We start from the raw sequence: 24,305 nt of genomic DNA, 5'->3' as shown, positions 1-24,305 counted from the left end.
AGGTGGGTTGTGAGGAAGGGCACTTCAGCCGTGTGGGCACGGTGGCCGGCACCTCCCCTTCCTACGGCCTCTGGATCACAGGGCAGGGGCGCGGCGGCCACCCGCGTGGGCTCGCAGGTGACAGGCGCCGGGCCAGGCGGAGACCCTCCGACTGAGGCCGGGGAAAATGGCGCCCGGCGGGGAGAAGCGAGGCGAGCGCCCCCCTGCGGCTCGCGGCCGCCGGGCCGGGGGGGGGGCGGGAGGCGGCGGCAACGGCGCGGGCGGGACAGTAGGGGGCGCTGCTCGGCCGGGCTGCCGCGGGGCCGGGGGGGCTCGGCCGGGGCCGGGTCGGTCTGTGAGCGGAGCTCGCGGAAAGTGACAAGTGAGGGGGCTGAGGGCGGCAGAGGCGGCGGCCGCCCGCGCTCGCTTCCCCGCCCGTCAGGAGAGCGCAGCCCCGAGGGCGCGGCGTGGGACGGGTCGGCGGCGCGGGAGGAGACGCGGCCCCGCGGCGGTGCGCGGGCCGGCCCGGGACGCCGGCGCTGCGCGGTGGATGTGGGAGTAGCGCGGCGCCGGCTCAGGAATGCAGCAGCCGGGCGGCGGGGACGGGAGCCTCTTGCTGCTCCCGCTGCTCCTGCTGCTGCGCGCGGGCAGCCGGGCGGAGCTGGGGGACGCCACGCAAGGTAGGGATGTGCGGGGCCTCGTCCCGGCTTTTGTCCCGCGGGAGCCTCCCCTCGCCCGCGGCGGGACGGGGGTGATACCGGGGGGGCGTCTGTGAGGGGGGCCGGGATCAAGCCCCCGCCGAGCCGTTGGTGCCGCCTCGCGGACCGCGCGCGTGGGGTCCGGCGCGGCGGGGCCGACCCTGAGGCGCGGCCGGGCGCCCTGCCCCGGCTGTGGGGGCGAGCGGAGCGCGGCGGAGCGCGGCGCTGCTCGCCGGCGGGACGCCGCCCTGCCGAGGGGGGCTGCGGGGCTGCGCGGCCCCTCCGCACGCCGGAGAGCCCGGCGGCTCCAGCGCTCCCCCCCCTTCCCGTTAACGAACTCCGACTTTTATACTCGATCTGTGTTTAATTGCTTCGTAAAAAGCCCTTCCAAGTGTTTGGCCGAGTTATTAGTTAAGTGTAACCATTCCCAGGCAATTCTGCTTTTGATACGTGATTTATGGTTCCCGAGGTGGTGTTATCAATGATGACTTGTCCTTTAGCTCCAGCTTTGGGGGATGTTTTGCCATCTCATCGCCCTTATAGTCTTCCAAGAAGGTTTTTTTTTTTAAATTTTTTTTTAATAATAGCCTTAAAGAAAGCCTCTTTGATTTAGCTTTAACAAGTAATATTTATTTTGTGATCCTTCTGTCTTACTAGGGTTTTGATTTCAGCCTGTTGCAAATGATTTACATTTAAAGCGTAGCACATGCATAAAGGGACCTAGATGGAATTAGGCAAGAAGGACTGATTTGTGAGGCCAAGTCAGTAAAAAGTGAGCAGTGCTTTTGGACGCCTGCATGAGAATTTCAGTAAGAGGTGGATATTCATGAACTCCGTCTCCTTGAAGGTGTTTTATGGTGGGTGCTTAAATCACAAGCCACTTCTGAAAAGTCCTGGTTGATAATATGGCCATACTTAGTATTTAAAGAAGGGAAGAAAGTGAACACTGAAGAGATAAAGTGATGAGTTTAAATACTTAGCAGTTCAGAACTGAAAAAGCTGTGGTTATAAAACCTCTGAGCCAAATTGCAGATACTGTAGGATAACTGCCTTTAAAAAGTGAGTCGCAGCTAACAGATACAATGCCCTTGTCATATGCCTGTGCCTGACTTTCTCTCTGTGCTTCAGTGAGTCCCTAATGTTGCCATTACCTGGGACTGTGTGTTAGGTAGTGGACCTGTTTGACTAACTTCCAGACATCGCAGTGTGGCTCTGTTGGACACGGGAGTCTCCTGGTGCAGATTCAATGGCTGGATGGTGTTCTAGCTTTGGGTAGCAATTCTCCGTGACATCTCAGTGGGAAAATTTTCAAATGTTATTTTCTAGTGTTTCCAGGGAATGCTGTATGTGCTTAACAAATAGCTGTATTTTTAAAAGGGTGAGGAAAAAAAGACAGGCCATCTTTTTTCCTGTTTTTTAGATAATTTCAAAACCTTAGGGTTATAATATGAAATTTTGTGGGTTTCTAAGAGCCTGGAGGGAAAAAACCCCACAAACATAAAGCAGCTGATCACGTTGTGTCCAAAACTGGCCATTTTTTATTTACTGTGAATTCTGCTGGGAAGTATCTTTCATTATATGAATTCACCTTTATGTATGACTATTAATGTAGTCATTATGCACAATTACTTTCCACAGTGAAATATTTCCTGTATTTTAACTAATATCTTTGGCAAAAACTTACAGTGTTGACTCATGGGCAGATCAAGTGTTTTATTTATTTTTGTATAGATAGACATCTATCACATGTTACAACCACATACTACATTTTCCCCCAAACTTGTTAAAGATCTAGGTTTTGTAGAAGAATAAGGGAACCTAACACTCTAATAAAAAAACCAAACCAAAAACCTATTATAGTGTTTTACAAATTTCTTTAAGATAACTGTAGTGGCTGGGTGAATAGATTTTGCTCCATCAGAAACCCAACCAACCATACAGAACCCTTCAATCCCTACCCTTTTACCCTCACATTTTTCAAAAAGATAGAATATGGACCACTAAATAAGTAAAAGACTTTTTTTTTCCAGGCATGTGAAATAAGGACTGCAATGAAAAATCCATCTCTGGTAGTAGCCTAACTTCTACTACCAGAAAAGATGGGCCAGGAGTCCAAGATCTGACAGTCTAACACAATGAAAATATTGAAGAGTAGTTTGGGCTGTTAGCTCCCTGAGGTCCAGAAGGATCACAGCCTCATTGTGCTACGCTTGGTCCAAACATCTGTGAAGACATGACTCCCACTCCTGAGACTTCCCAGTTGGACGCTCTAATCCAGTAAATGTATACAGATGTGCACAAATGGCCTCATGTGAGTAGGTTGATGCTGCTCAGTAGGACAAGTCAGATGTGTATCTGCTTGGAGGCCAGGAACCTGCTCAGCTATTGTCACATCTCTTTTGGGGGGATTATTACTAAGTCGTCCATTTAGTTGAGATATTGTCAAGTGACCAAAACTGTTTTGTTGTGTTGCCTTCCAAAAGCTCTTTTTTGCCTTTTCCTCTTCACTTTTCCCTGTCTCCTGCTGCTTCCTTTTTGTCAATGACCCTTCCTTGTAGAGAGCAAAACAAAACAAAAAGCGCATTTTCCTTTGCACATTCATGCTGTCTTTAATGCGTGTTCTTCCCAAGGGTGCTCACGGGCTGACCCAAGTGTTCTGAACAAAACCACAAAGTTAATGTGAATATAAGTAACAGGAACTCTCTAACTTGGATATTTTTTCATTTTTTGCAGTATCTGACTATGGATATTACCACTTCAGCTTTATTATTCCTTACCATGTAACTTTGTAAGAAGTCACAATGGAAGAAGCGTGAATAGTATAAAAGCATTTTAAAAGTGTATAGTAAAACCACAGATCTCTAGATTATGTTTCAGATTATAGGGGGTACTGTTGATTTCCTTGAAAGTTGCCTCTTGTGAGATAAAGTTCTACAGCTCTTGATTAGTCCCTGTAATACCCTGGTGGTTAATTGTTTCGTCCATAGGTCAACAGGCTGCTATTTCAGCCAGTATCCACTTACGAGTTTACAAACAAACAAAATGCTTTTGTTGCCATAAGCCTATAAGAGGATGAGAGTAGATGTCACTGTTTGACTTACCACAATTGTAGTCTCACGTTTCTTGACAAAAGTTGCTTGAAGTATCAGCAAATTATCTTCAGGACATCATTTCTTTGTTTCTATAATTAACATCTACTGAAACTGCTGTGTTGATTATGTACACACAGGAACTTTAAAGCATTGTAAATGAGATCTGGGCAGGGGAGCGTTCTAAAATCCATAAAGCTTATGTATGGATTTTAAATACAAATACCTAAATCTAGGCAAAAGTGGGGGGCAGGGGGGAAAGCTTCCCTGAGGTGTGACACTAGATACGGCTCTTTGGAAACACATGTAGAAATGCAGCAGTCTTCTGAGACTCAAAAGAGTACCTCAGAGTTGAAAACTCTTTTAAAAAGTCTCTAACTAAATGCAGCTGCTTTCCACATAGCAATTGTCTTGCAAGCCAGAAATATCTAGAAAGTTAACTAATACAAAATAAAAAGTGTAAACCTTTTCTTCCCCAAGCCCTGGAAAAAAACTCAGTCATCCTCAACTGCAAATCTTATGTTCACACAATTGTGCATGTTTTTGAAATTTTGTATGTTAAGAAACAATTTTTGGTAATCTGGTAGACTGTGAGCTGCAGTTATTTTGGGCTGCAAAGTCATGTGTTTTATCTACTGTTTCAGTGTGATGTTCTCGTCTTGCTGTAGGTACCCAGGTAATATGTGCTGGTACTTCACTGGTGAAGTTGCTCCCTGAACCAAAAGAAATGAGACAGCCTGTGTCAGGGCCAGCCTTGGCCAAGCTGGGAAGTCCCACACCCAGCCTTGCGTAGGTAGAGGCATGACAGTGATAATGCAGCTTACATTTTGACAGTGACTCCTATGTATTGAAACACTTAAATGAATATCAAATGAAGTTATTTTATTGTTAAGATGCTATCTTTGATCCAAGTTTCTGCTTTTAAAAATTAGCAAACTGAGGCTGTTGTCTTACAAGATTCTGTTGTGCTTGAAAGCAGAGGGAAGGTTTATGTGAAATCTGAATCTGGTTATACGGTTGTCGTGGTTTAATCCCAGCTGGCAACTAAGCCCCACACAGCCACTCGCTCACTTCCCCCCTCCCGCTGGGATGGGGGAGAGAATCGGAAGAGTAAAAGTGAGAAAACTCGTGGGTTGAGATAAAGACAGTTTAACAGGTAAAGCAAAAGCCGTGCACGCAAGCAAAGCAAAACAAGGAATTCATTCCCTCCTTCCCATCAGCAGGCAGGTGTTCAACCATCTCCAGGAAAGCAGGGCTCCATCACGCGTAACGGTTACTTGGGAAGACCAATGCCATCACTCCGAACGTCGCCCCTTCCTTCTTCTTCCCCCAGCTCTATATGCTGAGCATGACGTCATATGGTATGGGATATCCCTCTGGTCAGTTGGGGTCAGCTGTTCCGGCCGTGTCCCCTCCCAACTTCTTGTGCACCCCCAGCCTACTTGCTGGTGGGGTGGTGTGAGGAGCAGAAAAGGCCTTGACTGTGTAAGTACTGCTAAGCAATAATGAAAACATCCCTGTGTTATCAACATTATTCTCATCCTAAATCCAGAACACAGCACTATACCAGCTACTATGAAGAAAATTAACTCCATCCCAGCCGAAACTAGGACAACGGTAGAAAGCAGTTTCTAGTGGTAAGGGTAGTGCAGCACTGGGAGGGCTGTGGAACCAACTCACTAAAGCAGAGCTTAAAGAAATTTTGGATTGATTGGGGCTGGGGCAGCAGTTGAATAGTTAAGTGACTTTGTAGGGCTTCTTCCATTCTGGTTTGTTTTTCATTCTAATCATGGAGATATTGAAAGTCAATGAATCAATGAATTTATTTTTATAAATGAGACAATTGTGCAATGAATAAATGAGAGCAATTGTCTATGATTCTTTGGAAATAATAACAAAATACTGGTGTTAGCTGAAGGATGCTTCTGTAGGTTTGGTGATCACAGTTTTACATACTTTATGATGAATGAAGAGCGCTCTAGAATTCCTGAAATTTTGCATTTGGTGTAAAATTTCATTTGGTCAGGTGCTGCAGAAGAAGTTACAATTATTTCTGTTTACAAACAGAGTCACTGCCCCCCCCCTCCCCCCCCGTCAGGAGTGTAGCACGTGAGGGGCTTGCTCATGTTTAATGTCTTTTAATTGGGCTGAAATGACAGAATGCATAGAAAGGCTATGAAGTTTGCTAAGGTGAAAAAATTGATTAATTTCAGCTTAAATAGATACACTAGTGTGTTATATAATAATAAAGCTCTAAATATTACCATTCTTTAATAGTAAAGTTCTTTTAGGTCCTCTTGGGAATATAATGTAAAATAGAATAACTTGGCGTATATTTGGAATCTAATGCAATGTGATATTGAAAATGGTGCTCCGCCAAAGTCAGACAGCTTGGGAAAAAGAAGTAGCTTTAGAAAGGAACCCTTTAGTAAGGGAAAGCAATAGTGCAGGCTTCTCAGCATACTTCCATGCCAGCATCCCATAGTGAGGAAGATTGCTTTCCAGGATCTCCTCCTGAAGTGGAGACATTGGAGTGCCACTGTTTCCACGTAAATCTGCAGAGCAGTATATGAAAGGAAATGGTTAGTGACTTGTGAAAGGAATCCCATGGTGCACATTGCTGGGATGGACACAAATTTGGAGGATGATTAGTTAGCTGTGATTCCTGAAAAATAATGCAGAATGGTCACCAACAGGAGCACAAAGCCCCATCGCTCCTGTTGAGGAGGAACTGACAGGTATAAATTAATTGTGGGCCCAGTACTGCGTTTCAGCAGTGCTGTGTACAATGCTAGGCTTTTTCTAACATATTTCAACAAGTCATTAGCTGGAGTTCGTGCCAAAGGCACGAAATAGCAGAAGAAAGCCTAGGTCAAGTCTGCTTTGTTACTTCTGCTGAGTTCCATGGGGTAATTGTACTTGATATCCTCCTTTAACAAAATCTCTTCAGAGGGCTGCATAGAGGCTCTGGTTGTGTTTGATCAGTGAGGTGCTACAGAGCACCTTCACAGGACATTGAAGAACAAGAAAAAATTGTCTCTTGCAGGAAGTATCCTGTATCACTGATGTGGGCAAGGTCTGGGCAGCGTGTCCCTGTTAGCTGGATCGGGACAATTACATGCCAGTTCAGTAGTGCTGGTCCAGGCATGGCTTAACACACCCGGGCCTTTCTGTTGTCGCGTTGGAGGCAGGGAGCCTGGGCGTGTTTATGGTGCTTTGGGAATGTCAAAGGGAAAGGAGATCTGTCTGGCGTTGGTGTCAGGGAAGGTTTAAAAAAAAAAAAATTGAGGCAAGTCACCGTATGTAGAGGCAAGACACTCTCCTCCTAAGAGTTCGAGCAAAAGTGCTGGTAACTTTGTGCAGATGTTGTGTGTTTTTTATAACTGCTGCTGATGCCCTGTTCTGCGTTGTGTTGTACGAAGACATGCTTTCACTCAGTAACAGGTATTTGGGACCAGGTTTATGTTAAGACTTAGCCATCCCAATATGCAATGGTAAAGTTTCATAACTAGATGAGTTCTTGAGAAAACAGTTAGTGGAGGCCCCGGTGGAAGCCTGCATTTTATTAAAAGTTTTTTTTCAAACTAGTCAGGTCATATGTTGAAACTGATACTTCACGATGACTTCCTGTGACCTTCTGCTCCTTTCCTCTGAGGGGTGTCAATTGTGCGTACTCCTGTCCCGTTCCCAGATGTTCTGCTCTGTCTGCAGCAGAGGTCTGAACATCTGCTCCGTGCAGATCTGGGAAAGAAATGGGGTGGTGAAGCTCTGTGTCGGAGCACAGCGGCAGGCCATGGGAAATTGAAAGATCAGAGATAAGCAAGGAAAAATGTTCAGCAACTTTATAACCTCATCGCACACTCCCTCCAGAGACTGGAAATATATGAGGGTATGCATTTCTTACCCTTAGAACTTGAGATTGTCTTTGGAAGGATATGCACTTCCAGATTCACAGCGTGAGCATTCCTCTTGAGAGGGAGCTATTTTGTCCTCCTCTGAAGGAGGTGGCACCGTCCCTCCTGAAGATGTTAAGCCATGCTTTAAAGGATTGATGATGCAAGTGTAATGTGCAGCCTGAGAGTGTCCACGTTGTGGCTGGTCAATACAGAACATAATGGCTACTCATTCAGAGAAACTGTGTGCTTCAGTGCTGAGAATACATGCTGGAGAAGGAGGGATTTATGACCTGTGTGGCCTTATTTTCAAAACTCAGGAGGACCTTTAGCTCTTATCACATTTGCTTGGGAGAGCCAAGCACTTCTCAAAATCTCATCAGAAAGGGCATAGGGCGCAGATCAGTCCAAAGGCTTCAGAAGCCTGGTCAGGAGAAATGAAGATGCTTGGGATGATGCAGTGAGTGAGAAATTTTACTAGAGCCCTTCTTAAATCATGTCTGGTACTTCATCTCTTCTTGTTGGGGTAATACCACTTTGAAAAGAACCTGTCTTTGTACTTCAGTCTCCTAACCACATCTAGGTGAAAGGCAGGAATGGCATTTGTAGGGAAAAGTGCTATCTTTCATTAGCCTAGCTGACAAGCTTTTGAGTGCAGAATGTGGGCTTAGATCTGGGAGCAAGAGTGGACCCTAATAAGGCCTAATAATAACACCACCACCTTTCCTTGTTTCTTTAAATTGTTACAACTATGTAACTACCATTATTTGAAAAATAATGGCAATGCTTCCAGTAGTAAGTACATAGATTAATTTGTGCTAGGCAGAGCACATAATACTAACTGCAGGTTAGTATTTTGTTTTGTTTTCATCTAAGCATTTCCTTTAGCACTAGCACTATAGAAAAGTTATTATGATATTTGCTATGTTAAAGTTTTTTCAATTAAAGTGACTTTTCCACCATCTTCCAGAGAGCTTTTGTCTAATTTTGAACAGAATGTGCGTGTCTGATGATAGGATTGCTCTTCCTGAAGGCTTTGGTTTAAAAGCAGGGATGTAAAGGTGGTGACGTATGTATAAGGATTCTTGGGTAACAGAAAATGCCAGGATGGTAGAATGAATTGCAGACTATGGTGACAAGGCTGGGCTGATGGACATCCTAAAAAGTTTGAAGCACGTACAATAAGGGCATAGGAGTCTTGATGTTCTCCTAGGAGAGTCTGTTGGTTGTGGTAAGCACTTCTCTTTATTCTTTCTTAGACCTGGTGCCAGCTTTTGTTACATAGCATTATGCACTGGCTATGTTTGGATAATATAAAACAGCTTGCCAGAGACATTTTGTTGCAAATATGAACATGTTATGGAACTGCTAATCATTGAAGTCCTTGCGATAGGCAGACATCTGGAAAAAAACAGAAGGGGTTCGTCCAGACTCAGTACCCCCCGGGAGGTCAGGCGGGTGTATTCTTGAAAGGGATTTGAATGTTTTCAGACGATTCTTGTATTTGATGAAGCTTTTAAGTTTTCATCCCACTTGCAGAAAAAAATTATCTATGCCTGTGCTCGTTACTGCTCTGAGCTACAAAGCGAGTGGTAAGTCACCTTTTTGACTTGGTTGGAGGAGGAGAAATGCTGTGTTGTAATGCTGTCATTGTGTTTGTAGCAGCAGCCGAATAAAATGTACAAGCCTGTCTCACAACCTCAGCATCCATACCTTTGAACATTTGTGGAATATGTAACTTGGAGAGGGGTTTTGTTTTCTTTCTGTTGAATTCGGTTTCAGTAATTCTGTCCTCAGAGATGTGTGATAGTGTACACAGAACGGTCTCTAGGAGAAGCCAGAAGCTTGGCTAAATGACAAAAAAAAAAATTCAGTGTTAGAACTAAGATTAGATCCATTTTTGATCAAGTGATGTCCTCTGTGCAAAACTTCTGTTACCTCACCTTTCTCTTCATGGAGAGGTATCATCCTTATTGTACAGTGAATATCACTCTCATCTGTGACACCTTTATAGTTATTGTATATCTGAGTGCTGTGGAGTTTACATGATATTTACAACAGTTTTTGCCTCTCCCAGTTTTTCCTGTAAGAGGTCAGTTATCATGGTTGAACATCTCTTCTCCAAAATTAACTTGGCTTCAAATAAAAGGAAGTATCTTTGTAATTGTTTTGTTTACTCTGAAATATTTGATGTGCTGTATAAATAACAAGCATTCTGTACATGTTCATTTTTAATTTTATTTTATATGTTAATTATTCATTCCATATGTTTTGATTTTTATTTTTTTTTAAATACATTATCTCTCTGTGAGTTCAGTGAAAATTTGTAGCATGATGGAGACATCTCTTTTTCTCCAGAACAAGCTGAGGGTAGAGAGCACCATGTTGAGCTCTGCTTTCAGTGTGTTTCACCCAGAATGACAAGAGGTCATTTGATTCCCAGTTGATTGTCAGGGAAATGGATTTATGTCATTAAATGCTTTCAAAAGGTCACAGCACTAGGTGGATCTTTGCTTCTGACCATTGACTTGATTCTGGTATCTTGAACCATTTTCTCTTTCTACATTTAAAGGTCTTCTCCAAATGAAAAAAATGGTTCCCAGTTTTGATTTGTGTGCCCTTTGCGTTTTTATGAAGAGTAGAAGCACAGAGCTCTCCTGAGAGCTTAGTAGCCCTGGAGGGCTAGTAATATCTCACAGCTGAGCAGCTGGCAGTGAGAGGGAAGCTGGTAATTAGAAGTGAAAATGTGGTAGTTTAGAAATAACTATCAGCCAACGATTAAATCTGAAATTCTAAGTGGGTTCTTCTTTTGTTCAGGCCCTGTCTAGGCATTTGGTGCATTTTGCTACCGCTGGGCAGGAGAGTTGCATTTGGTGTAATTAGCAGTATGTCAGAAGTCCTCCCGGCAACTCTGGCTGGTGCAAAGCTGGCCCCCTTCTAGCTGGTGTAGATGCTCATGAGGCTTGAGCCTCTTCATTGATTTCCTTTTAATATCTGGGGCAACTTAGTAGCGTTGCCGATGCTTTTTACAGGTCTGAATGGTCCAGAGTTGTGGTTTGAGAGCATGGTCCCTTTGCCCAGTATTGCATGAAGCAGTTATGATTAACTTGGGAATGCCGGGCTGCTGGCATCTCTGAGGTTGAAACACTTCATGTTCACGATAGGATGTTTTTGAACTGAGGGCCCCTTGCTTTTAAATTCACTTTTCTTGGCAGTCTGTCAGAGCCCAAGTCTGGCAACCTTTGTGAGTGAGATGCAACAAGCCTCGCTTATTTTAGCTATTGGTCTGTCACTGTGTTTTTAATTTACTGTAATTTAATAACTGACACAATGCTGGAATAAATAAATGGGCTGTGAACATTCTCATAGACTTTGGAAGTCCGGCTCAGGGCAAGATTTAGCTTTTAATTAACACTGTCCATGAGATTTATTGTTAAAATTGTATCCTTTTAAATAAGTAAATCTGAAATTGAGTAAAAGATGAATAATTGAAACCTGTTGTGGGATAACAGAATGCATTCTAGTGCATGCAGTGGTGGAGCACAGTGCCTTCCCCAGCAGAGCAAGGGGAGGCCCATCATAGTTCTAGACTGTGTTTCTCAGAAGTTATGGGTCATTCCACTGCCAGGCCGTAAGTTGGATGTTGTCATTATCTCTCCCTTTATTTTTCTGTGTACGATAGTTGCTATATGTTGAAAAACACGTTCTTCATGACATTAAGAACAGTAGCATTTTACGTGTGTATAAACCAGACTTTTAGTACAGCAAAGAGCTTTAGGAAGGCCTTCAGATGCCCAGCTAAAAAGAACCGTTGAAAGATTTTTGCTTCTTTTATCCCCTACTGCTACGTAAATTCTCCAAAAAGAGGCCCAGGCAAGGGAAGAAGCTGTAAAGGCATCCTCTCACTGTAGAGGAATCTTAGTCATTAGCAAAATTCTAATTCATCAGGGATCAAAAGAAGATGTTCTCCTGACCTTCTTCCATTACGCGGGGGGGAGATGGTATCTGATTTGCCATTTTTCCTTTAAGAGTCTGTTTGTAGGATGTGATTAATGTTCTCACATTCTGGTTTTGTGATTATTATATATTTTTTTTAACACATAATCTTCTTTTCAATCCTAATGAGTATTTCTGACTTGTATGACTGGTTGTGTAGTGAACCCTGGGCAGCAGTAAAAGGTTCACAAAACTTGAGAATATTTTGTCTGCAGAAATTTGACGTTCCGTATGGACTCTTAAGATCTTTGGTCTCCTACTTTTCATAGCAGCAAATATAATCCACATATGAGGAGCTCTGTGGTCAACCGTCTTCATTTGAGGATGAAAATCTACAGGGAATGTCAAAGTCAGACTGATTTGCTTTTGGTTTATTTTGTTGATTGTCCTATTCAGGGCGAGACAGATTAGGTTGGGCATTAAGCTAACTGTCCCATTCCTTTGTTCCTGAACTGCTTTTAATTGGGAGCCAGATTTGGCAGTGGTCACACTTGTCTCTTAGGTTTCAAAATGTATTTATCTGTGAAGGTCCTAATAGTTCTGGGGAAGTTCTTTGATCTGTCTTGAAAATTTCAAAAGTTCATAGTTGGCACTGGGGGAAGGGGAAAAAGGTCTTCTCAGTGTCAATAGTAGGTGAAGTTAATTTTCAGAGAATTTGTTCAATAAAGAAAGAGAGACTACCTGCAAACTCCCTGCTTTTCCTTGCCATAAGGCTCTTGGTTAGGTAATATAATTTCTTGTGTGACGGCTGCCAGTTGAAATGGCTCCTATAAATGTGGGACCTTTACAAGGATTTCAAGGAGGCTGAACATCTAAGGTTGCTCTGTCGTCGTTCATGGGGCCTATTCAGTTCTCTCATTTGAGGCCTTTCTGAAGGCTCTGGGCTTGGAGCTCTTAAGCACTGGGCGAATTTTTTGGCCTGCATTATGTTTATTGTGGGGTACCTCTGGTATAATGGTACCATCCAGCTTTAAAAATCCATGGGTAGCTCTAAGCACAGTCCCCTTTTTCAAGATTTCGACTGAATGCAGCTCAAATGTCTTAACTGGCACCATTCTTCCTGTTGTGTCGATAAATGACTGAAGCTGTTGCCTCAGGCATCGCAGATCATCCAGCAAGGGTCATAGCAGGGAGAGCAATGCCATCACTGCCTTTCGTTTGGGAAAAATGCAGTGTGTAGGGTTCTGCACAGTTTTGTACATTAGGTATTTTTTTTGTCAGCTCTACAGAAATCCCCTACCCAAACCCTGTAATTGTCAGATGTTCTGTTATACTATTTCCCCTGCCAGTTATTATCTCCTGAGATTATCAAGGGTAACTTCACATGGACTAATTGTAATAACTGAAAAGGCCTAAGGGGAAGAATTCTGTCTCGATGTTGCAAGTAGGGGATTAAGTGTGTATATATTCCATGTAATTTGCTGAGAGGTGTCTATGTACATATCTGTCAGAAGAACTGTAAAATCATTTGAAATACTGCAAAGGATAGTTATGTGGTGATATGCAGGCTCAACTTTCTTTTGCTTTTGTTGCATTATCCCATTGAAGCTAATTTTATACACTTTTTTTCTCCCCTTGCCTGTATAAGCTAGTGTCAGGCTCCTTGAGAAGGCACTTATGTTCTTGAAGGATTATTGTGCTAATTTAGCTTTCATTTCATCACGTATCAAGGCCTGATATTATCCTGCTCTTTGTTACTGTACTTTTACTGTAAATTACTGACATCAGAGATGGTTGGTGATTACAATGAAGATGACTGAGGTGCAGGAAGGAAATACTAGTTTTTGATCTCTACTTGATTTGCTGTCTTAAAGATCCTACAAGTGGTTATGATCCTCTGGGGCTCAGTCATTCAGTAATGCTGATTAAAATAGTCAATCTGAGCAACAGAGCCTGACAGAGTTCTTTAAAGAATACATGTAATGCATCTTTTAGGAAATTTAGTGGGCAATTGCTTTCAGTCAGTTAAAATATTTCCCATATAAAAGAATGCCTACTATGCTGGACTTGGGATGGGAATTATCTAACCGTTCAAAAAAGATTTATCTGTCTTAATTTCGGCCTTAGTGGAATCAGTCTCCAAGCTTTTCTTGGGACTTCTGGGTAAAATAGAGTCGCTTTCAACGTGAAAGTGATGATGTGTGGTGCAAGCCCACCTCTTGAGTGTGATGTTACCGCCCTAAAAGATGCATCTTTAAACAGTTAGCATGAACTCATTCCTGTTAATGATGGTACTTGTTACTACTAGACATAGAAAGTAAATTGAAAAGTTACTTTGATATATTTTCCTTATTTTTAAAATCAAATCCATTTTTTTTCCTAGAAAATAATTTTGCTACTTTGTTTCCAGGCACGCTTCATCTAGCAGTGAACAAAGGGAGTCCTTTATAGAAAGCAATTTCAGTGCTGAGTATCCTAGAATATCTTACCCTGAAGAACAGAGAAGTGCAATTCTTCTCATTGACTTCATTGGGACTTAACATACATGTGGTGCTTTAAAGAAATGGGAGAGGTGTTTTGTTTTGTTTTGCCACATTGCTCCGTTACACTGGTACAACTCCTGAGTATTTCCCATCAACTGCAGTGTTGTTAAAATGTACGGTGGTACCACTGAGCTGCTTATTCTTCTGTAGGTTTGTGCAGCAGAGGAAAACTAATTGACAAATGGTGATAGTCTGGAGTTCTGCCGGTGCCCCTTTTCCCATAGATGTTAAGTGCCCACTGCAGAACGTGTGAAATTTGAATACTTTGGATTCTGTCTTTAAGCAGGATATAGTGTTGCTTTTGCTTCCTGCACCAAATGCCACGGGAGAAAGGATAGTTTTGATCTGTGCTATCCATACTGTGATGTGTAGCTGTCTCAGCTTTCAGGGATGAAAGACGACTGTCATTTAAAGCGCTTGCCATATGAGAAAACAGTGTCTATTCTCGCATAGCTGTTTGGGGGAAGGGAGAAAGCAAATGCTCTGCATGCAGGGAAATATCTGCTCAGGGGGTATTTGATTTCACTAAACAAAATATTATCCAACCTTCTTTGCATGACTTTCATACCATAATGGGGTTAAAATGAATGGCCAAATGCAAATGGTTACACTTCTTGTTCCATATATGTTCTCATGCTGTCCACCAACCTTAACCATAATATCCTGTCTTTTTTATTAAAGAAATATATACTAGGAAATTAAAAGGCATCTCATTTGCCTAGTAATAAATAGTATACAATTCAGGCAAATCCTAGTGAAAAGATACTGTTTATTTCTACTAGAAATATTTCTCAGACTGAATGTATGACTTGAAATAAGCGGTTTCATTTCCAAATTTTAAATCCATCTGTATGTCAGGAAAGCATTTACAGTATTTGATGAAAGCTGTTGCTACTTGGGACAATATTTTTTCTTGAAGCCTATATTTAGTAATTGCATGTGCCGTTCAAGGAGAATAACAGGAGTTCTCTGAGCATGAACTTACTTTTCACATTTTGGAGGAATATAGAGATATAAAAAAGGAAGTGTTTAGTGCTGTGCATTTAAATTAGTTCTCTTGATTGGGAAACAACTCCCATTTTTAGTCTCCTATGTGGCTTCTTTGGCTTTTATTAGTTTTCTCATCACTTTATAGAGTTCTGAAATGAGTGATTTTTGTGTATGTAGAAAAAGGATTTTATAGTCTTCAGGATTTTTCTGTTTTGCCTGAATCTATCAAATGTTTGTTCAGATGAAGTGAAAGGGAAGACAGCTTAAAGTGTCTTTTTCCTGTTGCACAAGATTTGATCCTTGCTAGAGTTCTGCAGAATTTACTAGTTTGAGCCAAACTAGGAAACATTTTGGATATTTTATGTTCATTCATCTTTGATGTTTGCGATTTGGGACTTCAGTGGTTTATTTTGGATATAAGCCCAGGTGAAAATGTGCTGGAAAAGGGGTGCATCTGGCAGGCGAGGTTCTGGCAGCCCTTTTCTGGCCTGCACCAACAGGTTCTGTCCTGGGCCAGTTTTAATCCGAGGCGTTTCAAGGGTTTCCATCTCCCTTGTATCTGGATACTGGTATGTCTGAAGATACAATATACAGGAGGGTCACCCCTGGAGAGCACAAACGCTCAAGGTTTGGAAATTCAGTGTTAGTGCCTGCTTTCCAGGGTGGGTTTTTTGTTATTTTTTGTTCTGTGTTTCTTAATGATGAACTTTCCCTCTATGGAACTCTGTTGTTTGTTGACATTTGGAGGTGAAATGCCGTACACTGAACTTTGTGATTTATATTGTCTTTGGTAGAAGGCTTATGCAAAGATGCCAGGAGTATTTGGAAGCATCATCTGATCCAGAGTGCAGCTGCATTTTCACTCACATTCTTTTACGAGGAGCAGGGCGCACTTTGGGGCTATGCTATTAAGCTACTCTGACAAATCATGTCTATTGGCAATTCAAAGTCCTGGAGTTTTGTTTGGGTTTTAGTGTATTCTTGTGTCAGCCAACATCTGCTTAGATGTTTTCTATTAACATCCTTTTAATTTTGGGATATACTTTGCTTAATTGAAACTTTGAAGTCACAGGAAGATATTTTGACCAAACCTGTTCTTCCTTACACTAATGTAAATGCAGAATAAATACATACCGTGACCGATGCTGGTAATAAGTTGTCTTTGTTGAAGCTTCCATGATTTGAAAGTTTCCAGTTCCTTTGGTTCAGCAAGACTCCAAATTTCTTGACTTCCCAAGCATGCTGCAAGGCTTGCCTGCTCATCTGAGCTGCTTAATAAAGAATAGATGAAAGGAAGGGTAGCTCTTAGAAATCATGAATGGGTAGCAGTAGTCACTGATAAGTGCTCCATGACGTACTTTGCATGCATTGTTTTAAAAAATGTATTTAAATGCATTTTTTTGTACATGTGCTGAAAGCATAGGGCAGTTATAGTTTTAAATGAACACCCTGATCTGGTGTTAGAAATGTGGTACGGTTCAATTCTTAGGTGCACATGATGAACAGCAGAGAAATATAACATACCATGAAGAGCTGGCACTGCTGCATAACTTCAGTTGTTTTGTGTTTATAAGCAGATGCTTATTCTTTAATCTAGGGAATGATTGGTATATTATCCACAGTGTGACTGATTTACCAAGAAATGCAATCAATTTGTTTCCAAGCAGGGACATGTCTGGTCTAATACAATACAGGCACGCTAATGACAATGCAGTTTCCAGTGCTTTTTCTTATTTTCCAGTTTTTAGTGACTGGCGTTATTAAAAAAAAAAAAATCCATCTGTACCAATTTACTTTTTCAGGGGAGAATGTACTGGGGAGCAGAATTACAGATGTTCACATGCCCAAACTCTATAATGGTATCAGCAAATCACAGAGCTGCAACGCTATTTGGCATGGCAGCTAAAATGATTGACCTATTTTTCTTTCAAAAATTTTGTTTATATTAGAAGCTTTATATCTCAAATAAAATTAGCTTTATGTGAATGGGAACTATACTTGTAATGATTTAGTTTAGAAAAGTAATGTCAACACCCCAAAGGATTTCTGGCCTTTGATTTTTTCCAGTGTCCAATGGAAGCCTTTCATAGAGGCTGGATAATGTCTCGTTCTGACTTCTGTTGCAGCACACAAAGAAGTGTCTTGACAGCTTCCAAACCAATAATATCTTACTTATGTTTCAATATATGAATAACAGTACAGGCTTTCTAGAGATTATCTTTTTGTAATATCTTTAGTTCTGTAACATACTGTATCCAGATGAATATAAATCCTTCAGCATTTTGAAGAACAGGAATGTATCCCTTTTAAAAATATGTTATAGCAGGGATGTGCAGTAACATCAATTCACTGAGCCAGAGTTGTATTCTTTTAATTAAGAGGTGCAGTTAGCAGAGCACATCATACTTCTTCCTCTTCATGCTGTTTCTTTCCTCTTTTCTAATCTCTGTTCTCCAGTGTGTTTTTTTTCCATGGTCCTTGGGAGTCTTGTTTTTTCAAAGTGATCCCCTGCTGATTATTTTGAGGTCTGTCTAAGCAGTTTCTTCAGCTCTGATTTAAAAGAAGTTGTTCCCTTTGATTACTTAAATAATACCATTGCTGTCTATGTGATTAGTTTCTTTGCAGTGGAAGAGCTGGGAGAAGAGGCCGAAGAGCTGCCAGTGCTTCTTGGTCCATCTGCTGTGATGATGTCTCATCCAACTGGGATGCGTCTTTGTGCGTCCCTGGTTCGTCACCCTAGGCTGGGGACTGTGTAAACGAGTCTTTGCATCAGATAGTGCAAGGAGAGACTGGTGGAGAAGCCATTCTGTGCAAACTGATGCTGGAAATGCTCTGCTTCTGTTGAAAAAGCTGTTCCACACAGCATTGCTGCAGATGTCTCCGGTCATTCTCGGCAGGCAAGTCTATGGCAAGTTCTGGTGCTTTATCAGCTACAGCAAGAAGTGAGAACTCCTCCTGCTAATCTTCTTACAGAGGCAATGGCTGTGGTGAAGAAAAATGCCTCAAGCTGTTACCTCCTCTGCAGGGCTGGTTTGTTTTCCCCTTTCCTATCATCTCCCTTTGCCCCACAGCATATGCACCACTGCCTGTGTTTGCCTTTTTCTTCTATTGACAGCGAATGTTGTTTATTTATTCTTGTCTTGAGGAAAACTTTGAAAATAGTAACTTGTCTTTTCATTTAGTATCTGCTGGTTCCTAGATTACTGTGGTGGCAGAATCTGAAGTGTTCAGACTGGGGACATCTGTGTTCAAGAAACAACAGGAGATGCAGTGGATGGAAAATAGATGAAGTTTGTTGAGGCACAAGAAACTGGCAAGATACCTTGAAGAAAGTGTTAAATAACAATCTCTTCTTAAGGCCCCAATCCAGCAAAGCACTTAAACATATATTGTAACTGTAAACAGTTGAGATGTCCAGTTGATTTAAATGGGACTAGTTTTGTGTTTAAAGTTAGATACTCGCTTGAGTGCCTTTCTGGATCAGGGCCTAAGTGAGTGAGAGTTTGAGTTGTTTTTCATTTACAAGAGTGAGACTTGAAAGTGAGACCTGACCAGTGGTTAGTGATGTCCTGGGACACCTGAGATCTCAGAGAGACTTTTTAAGGCTGTATCCCTGCTGCTACTTTTCCTGCCACTTGCAAATATGCTTCTTTTTCCTTGCTTATTTTTCTGCTCACAAGTCAAATAACTTATGCAGAATGTGAATCTAAAAGATGCAAATAATTCATCGCATGCCAGGGTAATGGTGTAACTGATCACATTTTTCAAGGGCCTCAACCCAACTTGTGTGGTGGAAGAGAAAGAAGGGAAGGAGCAATAAAAGTAGTAATGTAGAGGTGTCTTTCTAGTTTGCTGTCACAAGTACATGTAAAATTCTTAGTTTTATGTAAGTACACATAAAACTATAGGTGAGGTTTTAAAATATATAGGTCCTATGTAGATAATCTGTATCTTTTTGTGAATCTTCAATCTATCCTAGAAGTGTTTCTTAGGGAAACAGGATTTTTTCAAGCAATTATTCCCGTATGATTTTCATTACTGGGAGAAACTTGCTTAGTGGGTTTGATCCCACAAACTATTTCTCTTGCAAGTTGTCTTTACTCCAGAGCTGACTGCTGACTTCAGAGGAGACTGCCGTGCAGAGAATGCTATTCTGCTTCAGATTTGCCATTGACTTACTCTGCAACAATTTGTCTCCTTCCCAGTCTGTGTGAAGTAGGATAATAATGTTTACCCACCTGTGTAATACAGGTTCAGATGCCTGAATGAAAGGCCCTACTGTGCAAAAATACTAGGTAGTGCTATTGGGGGCGGGGGGGGGGAAGTATTCTATACCTGCAACTTTAGACTATTTACAGTGAATGTAGTGAAGTTTTCATTAACAAATAGGTAAGGTGTGCTTGGTTTGCACCAGTGCATGGTGTCACTTTAAAAAGAAATAGTATTAGGAAATAACGCTACAGTTGTCATTATCTTAGTATTGGCAAAAATTTGAAGGACAACTTTCTAATCCTTTAGGTGTGGAAATTATGCTGCTGCTATTCCTGGTTATTGAACTATTCTGCTTCTGGCTAACGTGCTGCCTACCTCCTATACCTCTCCTGGCTTGTGTGTCCATGTCATTTCTGCTTCTAAATGGCACAGTACTTTGAAGGAGCTGGTGGAGGAAAAAGGTTGCAATAGCAGGGTGATGAAGAAGAATGAAGAGAAGAATCAAATTTGCAAAGAATACTTAAATAATATTGTTTTTACTGTGTATTGCACCTGCAGGGCCTGGACAAGATTTATGCCACAGTTCAGGTTGTGTACAAACACCTGGTAAGGAACAGGCTCCTTTCTCTGGTACTTTTATAGTCTATATCTCAGTGGTGGTGATGTCAGTGGTAAAACTCCATTGACTTCAACAGGGACAGGAGTTTGCCTCTCCCTTCAATATATAATGAAGTGTGTGAGGAGGAACAGTAGCCCGGAGCAGAGATTTGACCAAAAGTCACACAACAGGTTAAAAATAAAGCACAGACTCTCCCAAGTCTCCAGCAGGCACTTTATAAGCTGCCCAAAACACTTCTCAAGAAGTCAGTGAAAGAATATAGAAAATTGGGAAATAAGCAGCTCTTCTGTTAATCTTCAGTCATTGGCCATGGGTGGGTGTGTGTGTGTTGGGGGTGCGTGTATACAACATACTCAGTAAAGACCTTTATAATTGTTCCTACATAAGCCTTAGGTCAGGAAATACACCTGACAAAGCTAGAATTTGTAGACCTGTGCAAAACACCTTTTCATAAGGCTTTGTTTCGTATTTGTTTGGCTAAATCTTACAAATTTTCCTGGCGTTTTATGTGCACAAACTATATCATTGTTTTGGAAAACGCAAGTCTGACCACTGTAAATGGGTTTATATTTCCAACAGGGCAGTTATTTAATTTCCTGTTGGAAGTCTGCAAATACTGGCACTGTTCGCTTGTTGGCAGGAAGCCAAAAGAGAGTACAGTATCATTAACATGCTACAGTCCATTCAAGATTTCAATTGGTTTCATCCGAACTTTAAGACTGGACTATAACAAATTCTATTTTTTTGATTAAACTTCATAAAAGCAGTCAGGGAGATAGGGGTAAAAGGGGGGTGATAGGGTATTCTCTAGCATGAGAACAGCTTTTGTTCTTCCTTAATTAGTCTTGTGCTGGAGGAATCCTCATTTTGCTGCAGACTTAATCTCACTTTGTAGTTTTCCATTAAAGCACCACAAAATGAAGGCTGAGGTCTGATCCTGAAATTGGCTTTTTCAGTATAAACACGTTCCCTGATGCAGTTACCTTCCTTGGGATCCATGTGCATGGTCTCTGCAGGAGGATGGGTGCCAAGGTTTGAACCTCTAATAGTCACAGTGACATGACTGAAAGTCCTGAAGTCACCCAGGTGCATTTCCAAAGGATTCGTCAGCATCCAGAGAACTGAGCTGTTTGGAAAATGCTATCTTTAGAGACAAGTGCCTAGAAATTATTTGGAAAGCAAATTCCTATAAACAAAAAAGGTATTTTTCTTCAGAGTTTGTTTTAAATACACAGACTTAACTCTGCAAAAATCAGACTAGTTTAGTGTAAAACCACATAATTTACCTTGGGTGCCTGGCATAGGCTATCTATAGCTGCATGATGCTTCAGGCAAGGCAATTTCCTCTGTGTAACAGAGTTACTAGCTCGTGGACCTTCTGGTGCACCAGTTCTGGTGCCCAACTTGCTCATGGAATTCTCCATTTTACTGTGGTTTGCAATGGAAATATACTCTTAACAACATCTACAGCTAGAAATAAAGGGAGCCAACTTCAATTTTCTTATTTAAGTTTTTCACTTTGAAAGGAGTTATGTCTTGAAAACAAATGATCAAATGATGTGGCAGACTCTTCATCACTTGGAAGCCTTTAAATCAAGGCTGACTTTCTGAACAATGCGCAGCCACAGTGGGCTATGTGCAAGAATTGCTGGATGTAGGAAATGGTGGCATGTGTCATGCAGGGGATCAGACTTATGATTATTGTGGTCTCTACTAAATCTTGCATAAAGCAGTACTTCAGTGTAATCTGTTTGGATTTACCCTGTTCTGAACTGGAGTGGCTGCTTTTTCTCAATGATTTTGGTGCGGAAGAGGAGGTGCTCGTAGAGTAATGTGCACATTTTATATATTACAGTTAATATTTGCACTCACTTTTTCTGGCTTATCTGAAGCTGTAGTAGGTAAAGCTATATGATGGAAAGCAGAAGAAGGATAAAAAGCATGTTTTGAACACCTGTCATACTTTGGTATTGTTTCTTGAATGATATTCTTGGCTGCTGATAATATGTAGCTTAGGCCATTGATACGTATTGAATCAGAATGGGGAGTACCTAAATAACTTTTGTGTGCCAAAAGATCAGGTTCTTTTTTTCATTGGGTCCTGAGAAATACGCAGTGCAGCTAAAGGAAAATGCACATAAACCCCAAAGCATATAAAGCATGTAAAAAATGATATGCCTGAACTTACATACTGCAATAATGTACTTCTGCCACTTTCATATATCTTGTGATAACTTATTTAATAAGATCTGTAGGTTTTCTTTTTTTTTTTCTTTTTTTGAAGCATACAGATGAATGCACTTATCTGTATTTACATCGCAAAAGGCAAACTAGAGTGTGTTCTTTCCATATCCTTATGGAGCTTACAGCAGTAATAAGTGTACAGGGACAGGAGACCCTCTGGTCCTTTACAGTTTCTTCTGGGTGTTAAATTTCATGCAGAAAATATGGTTCTTATTGCAGTTTGGCAAGCTTTAGAAAAAAGCAAATCTTTTCAGTGTTCCATCTAAAAGAAATATAGCGTGCTCAATTTTTATTTCTTTGCTGTCTCTTAGTGATAGTATCCAGAAGTTATCAATTTTTTTTATAGTAGGTTTGATCAAGGGATCTCAGAACTGTTTATAAACAATTTTTAATTTTTCACTGTGTCTTGCTGTTAGTTACGTATTTTCTCCTTTTAGATACATGTAGAGGGGCACAGGTTAAAATAGCTTGTTTGAGATTCGAAAAGAGAACCCATAGCAGGTCTGGTATAAAAGCCAGGGATCTTATCTTCCACACGCCTCTGTTTTACCAAAGTTTTAAGATCAAAGCCCAATTTTCTTTTTGTTTTTGTTTTTCAGTAGTCTGGGACCTTGCCTATGTGTGACTCTTTTTCACGCTGTACATATGTGCAGCCATCTTACATACATTAATCCTTATTCTTGGGCTTGCCCAAACTCCTCAGTCACTGTCTCCTACCCATGCACTACCTCCCAAATCCTACAAAAGTCTTCTGCCATGCCCAGCTGCCTACCTCCCAGGTTTCTGGATTTGGGGAGGGGAGTGGGATGTTGACAGAAAGAAGTCATTACCAACTTGGTTTTGAAGTTGCTAATTATTTCAGAAGTTGTTACCTTCATGAAATAAATGCATTTGCTAGCATTTCTTGAAATTGCATGACATTGGGTTGAAACACTCTTTTCTACACAATGTTGCATACTGGTTTGTTAACTCCAGTTGCAATCAAAGGCTTGCTCTGCTGCTGGCGGAGATTGTCCCCGAGTTCTGACTGCCATCTGAGCATCAAGAAAAAGTGTGAAGAGGTCATGGTGTGCAGCAGTCTGACAAGCGTGAAGTCCTATATGGTGCTTCATGCATTTCAAATCAATATAAGACATGTCAAATGTTTGAAATGCAAATTTGGACTAAAAACCAAATCTACATCTAAAAAATCAGGTTTATATAGCAAAGGGAGAATAAAAGAACACGGATCAGCCACACAACAAACAGTGATATCTTACCTATATGCTAATATATCCTGCGAAAAGAAATGAACTCACAACATTATGTAAGTAGTGTGTAACACTTCTTAAAGTGTAACAGCTGAGATGCTATGTAAAAAAACAACCCCCCAAAACAACAGCCCCCCAACCCCAACTTGACATACACCTACATGATAAATAACTTGATGCTGAATATATTTTTCCAAGGAGCACTTCCATTTATCATATAATGTTCAAATTTTAGCTGAATGTATAGCTATCTAATATAAAATGACAAAGTGCTTTTAAATTTCCTATCTTGACTTTGAAAAGTTTTTTGATTAACAGTCTTGAATGATGGAGTTCAAAATCCTTAGGAAATAGGGATGATATAAAAAATACTGTGATTTGGTAGATGAAAGACTAAAGTTCATAGTAAGATCCTATGGGAAGCAAATCTAAAGAGAAAAAGTATTTAAGGGAACCTATAGTTACTTATAGAGGTTATACTTCTGATGTGAGGACATCCTCTTAGTATATGGGAATGATAGGTGTGAATAAAAGAGAGCTAGCGGCCTCCAGCACAAGAGGGAGGCATCTGAAAACAGTGAATGAGATTACCAGAGATGGGTATAAAAGCTTAGGATAAACACAGCAACAAAATCAGAAAAGCTAAGGCACAGAATAGGACTAAAGCTCTAAGTGATAATGAGAGAAGCAGAAAAAGAGAAAGGCAAGAGAAATGCTGACTTGTGATTCAGTGCACAGGAGAAATTCTTGATAGGTGAAACCAAAGGCTAAAATCTTTAATGCTCTTTTTTTGTGCTTTCCATCCTGCCCTGAAAAAACAGCAGTGAACGTAAAGATGTAAGCACTGCAATC

At 41.3% G+C, this 24,305-nt stretch overlaps 1 protein-coding gene across 1 annotated transcript in view; it reads left to right on the top strand.

Annotated features, from left to right (window-relative positions):
* The first annotated feature begins 559 nt into the window (after nt 1–559).
* Nucleotides 560–24,305, top strand: part of ROR1 (receptor tyrosine kinase like orphan receptor 1) — a 185,740-nt gene continuing 161,994 nt past the window's right edge. Inside the window, exon 1 of the mRNA XM_076340006.1 lies at nt 560–659. Coding sequence (XP_076196121.1) covers nt 560–659 — 100 coding nt within the window. The remainder of the gene's footprint in view (nt 660–24,305) is intronic.

Source organism: Aptenodytes patagonicus, chromosome 5 (genome assembly GCF_965638725.1).
Source record: "Aptenodytes patagonicus chromosome 5, bAptPat1.pri.cur, whole genome shotgun sequence".
Taxonomy (NCBI): domain Eukaryota; kingdom Metazoa; phylum Chordata; class Aves; order Sphenisciformes; family Spheniscidae; genus Aptenodytes; species Aptenodytes patagonicus.
The sequence above is the reverse complement of the archived record's forward strand: the minus strand, read 5'-3'. Positions and strand labels throughout refer to the sequence as shown.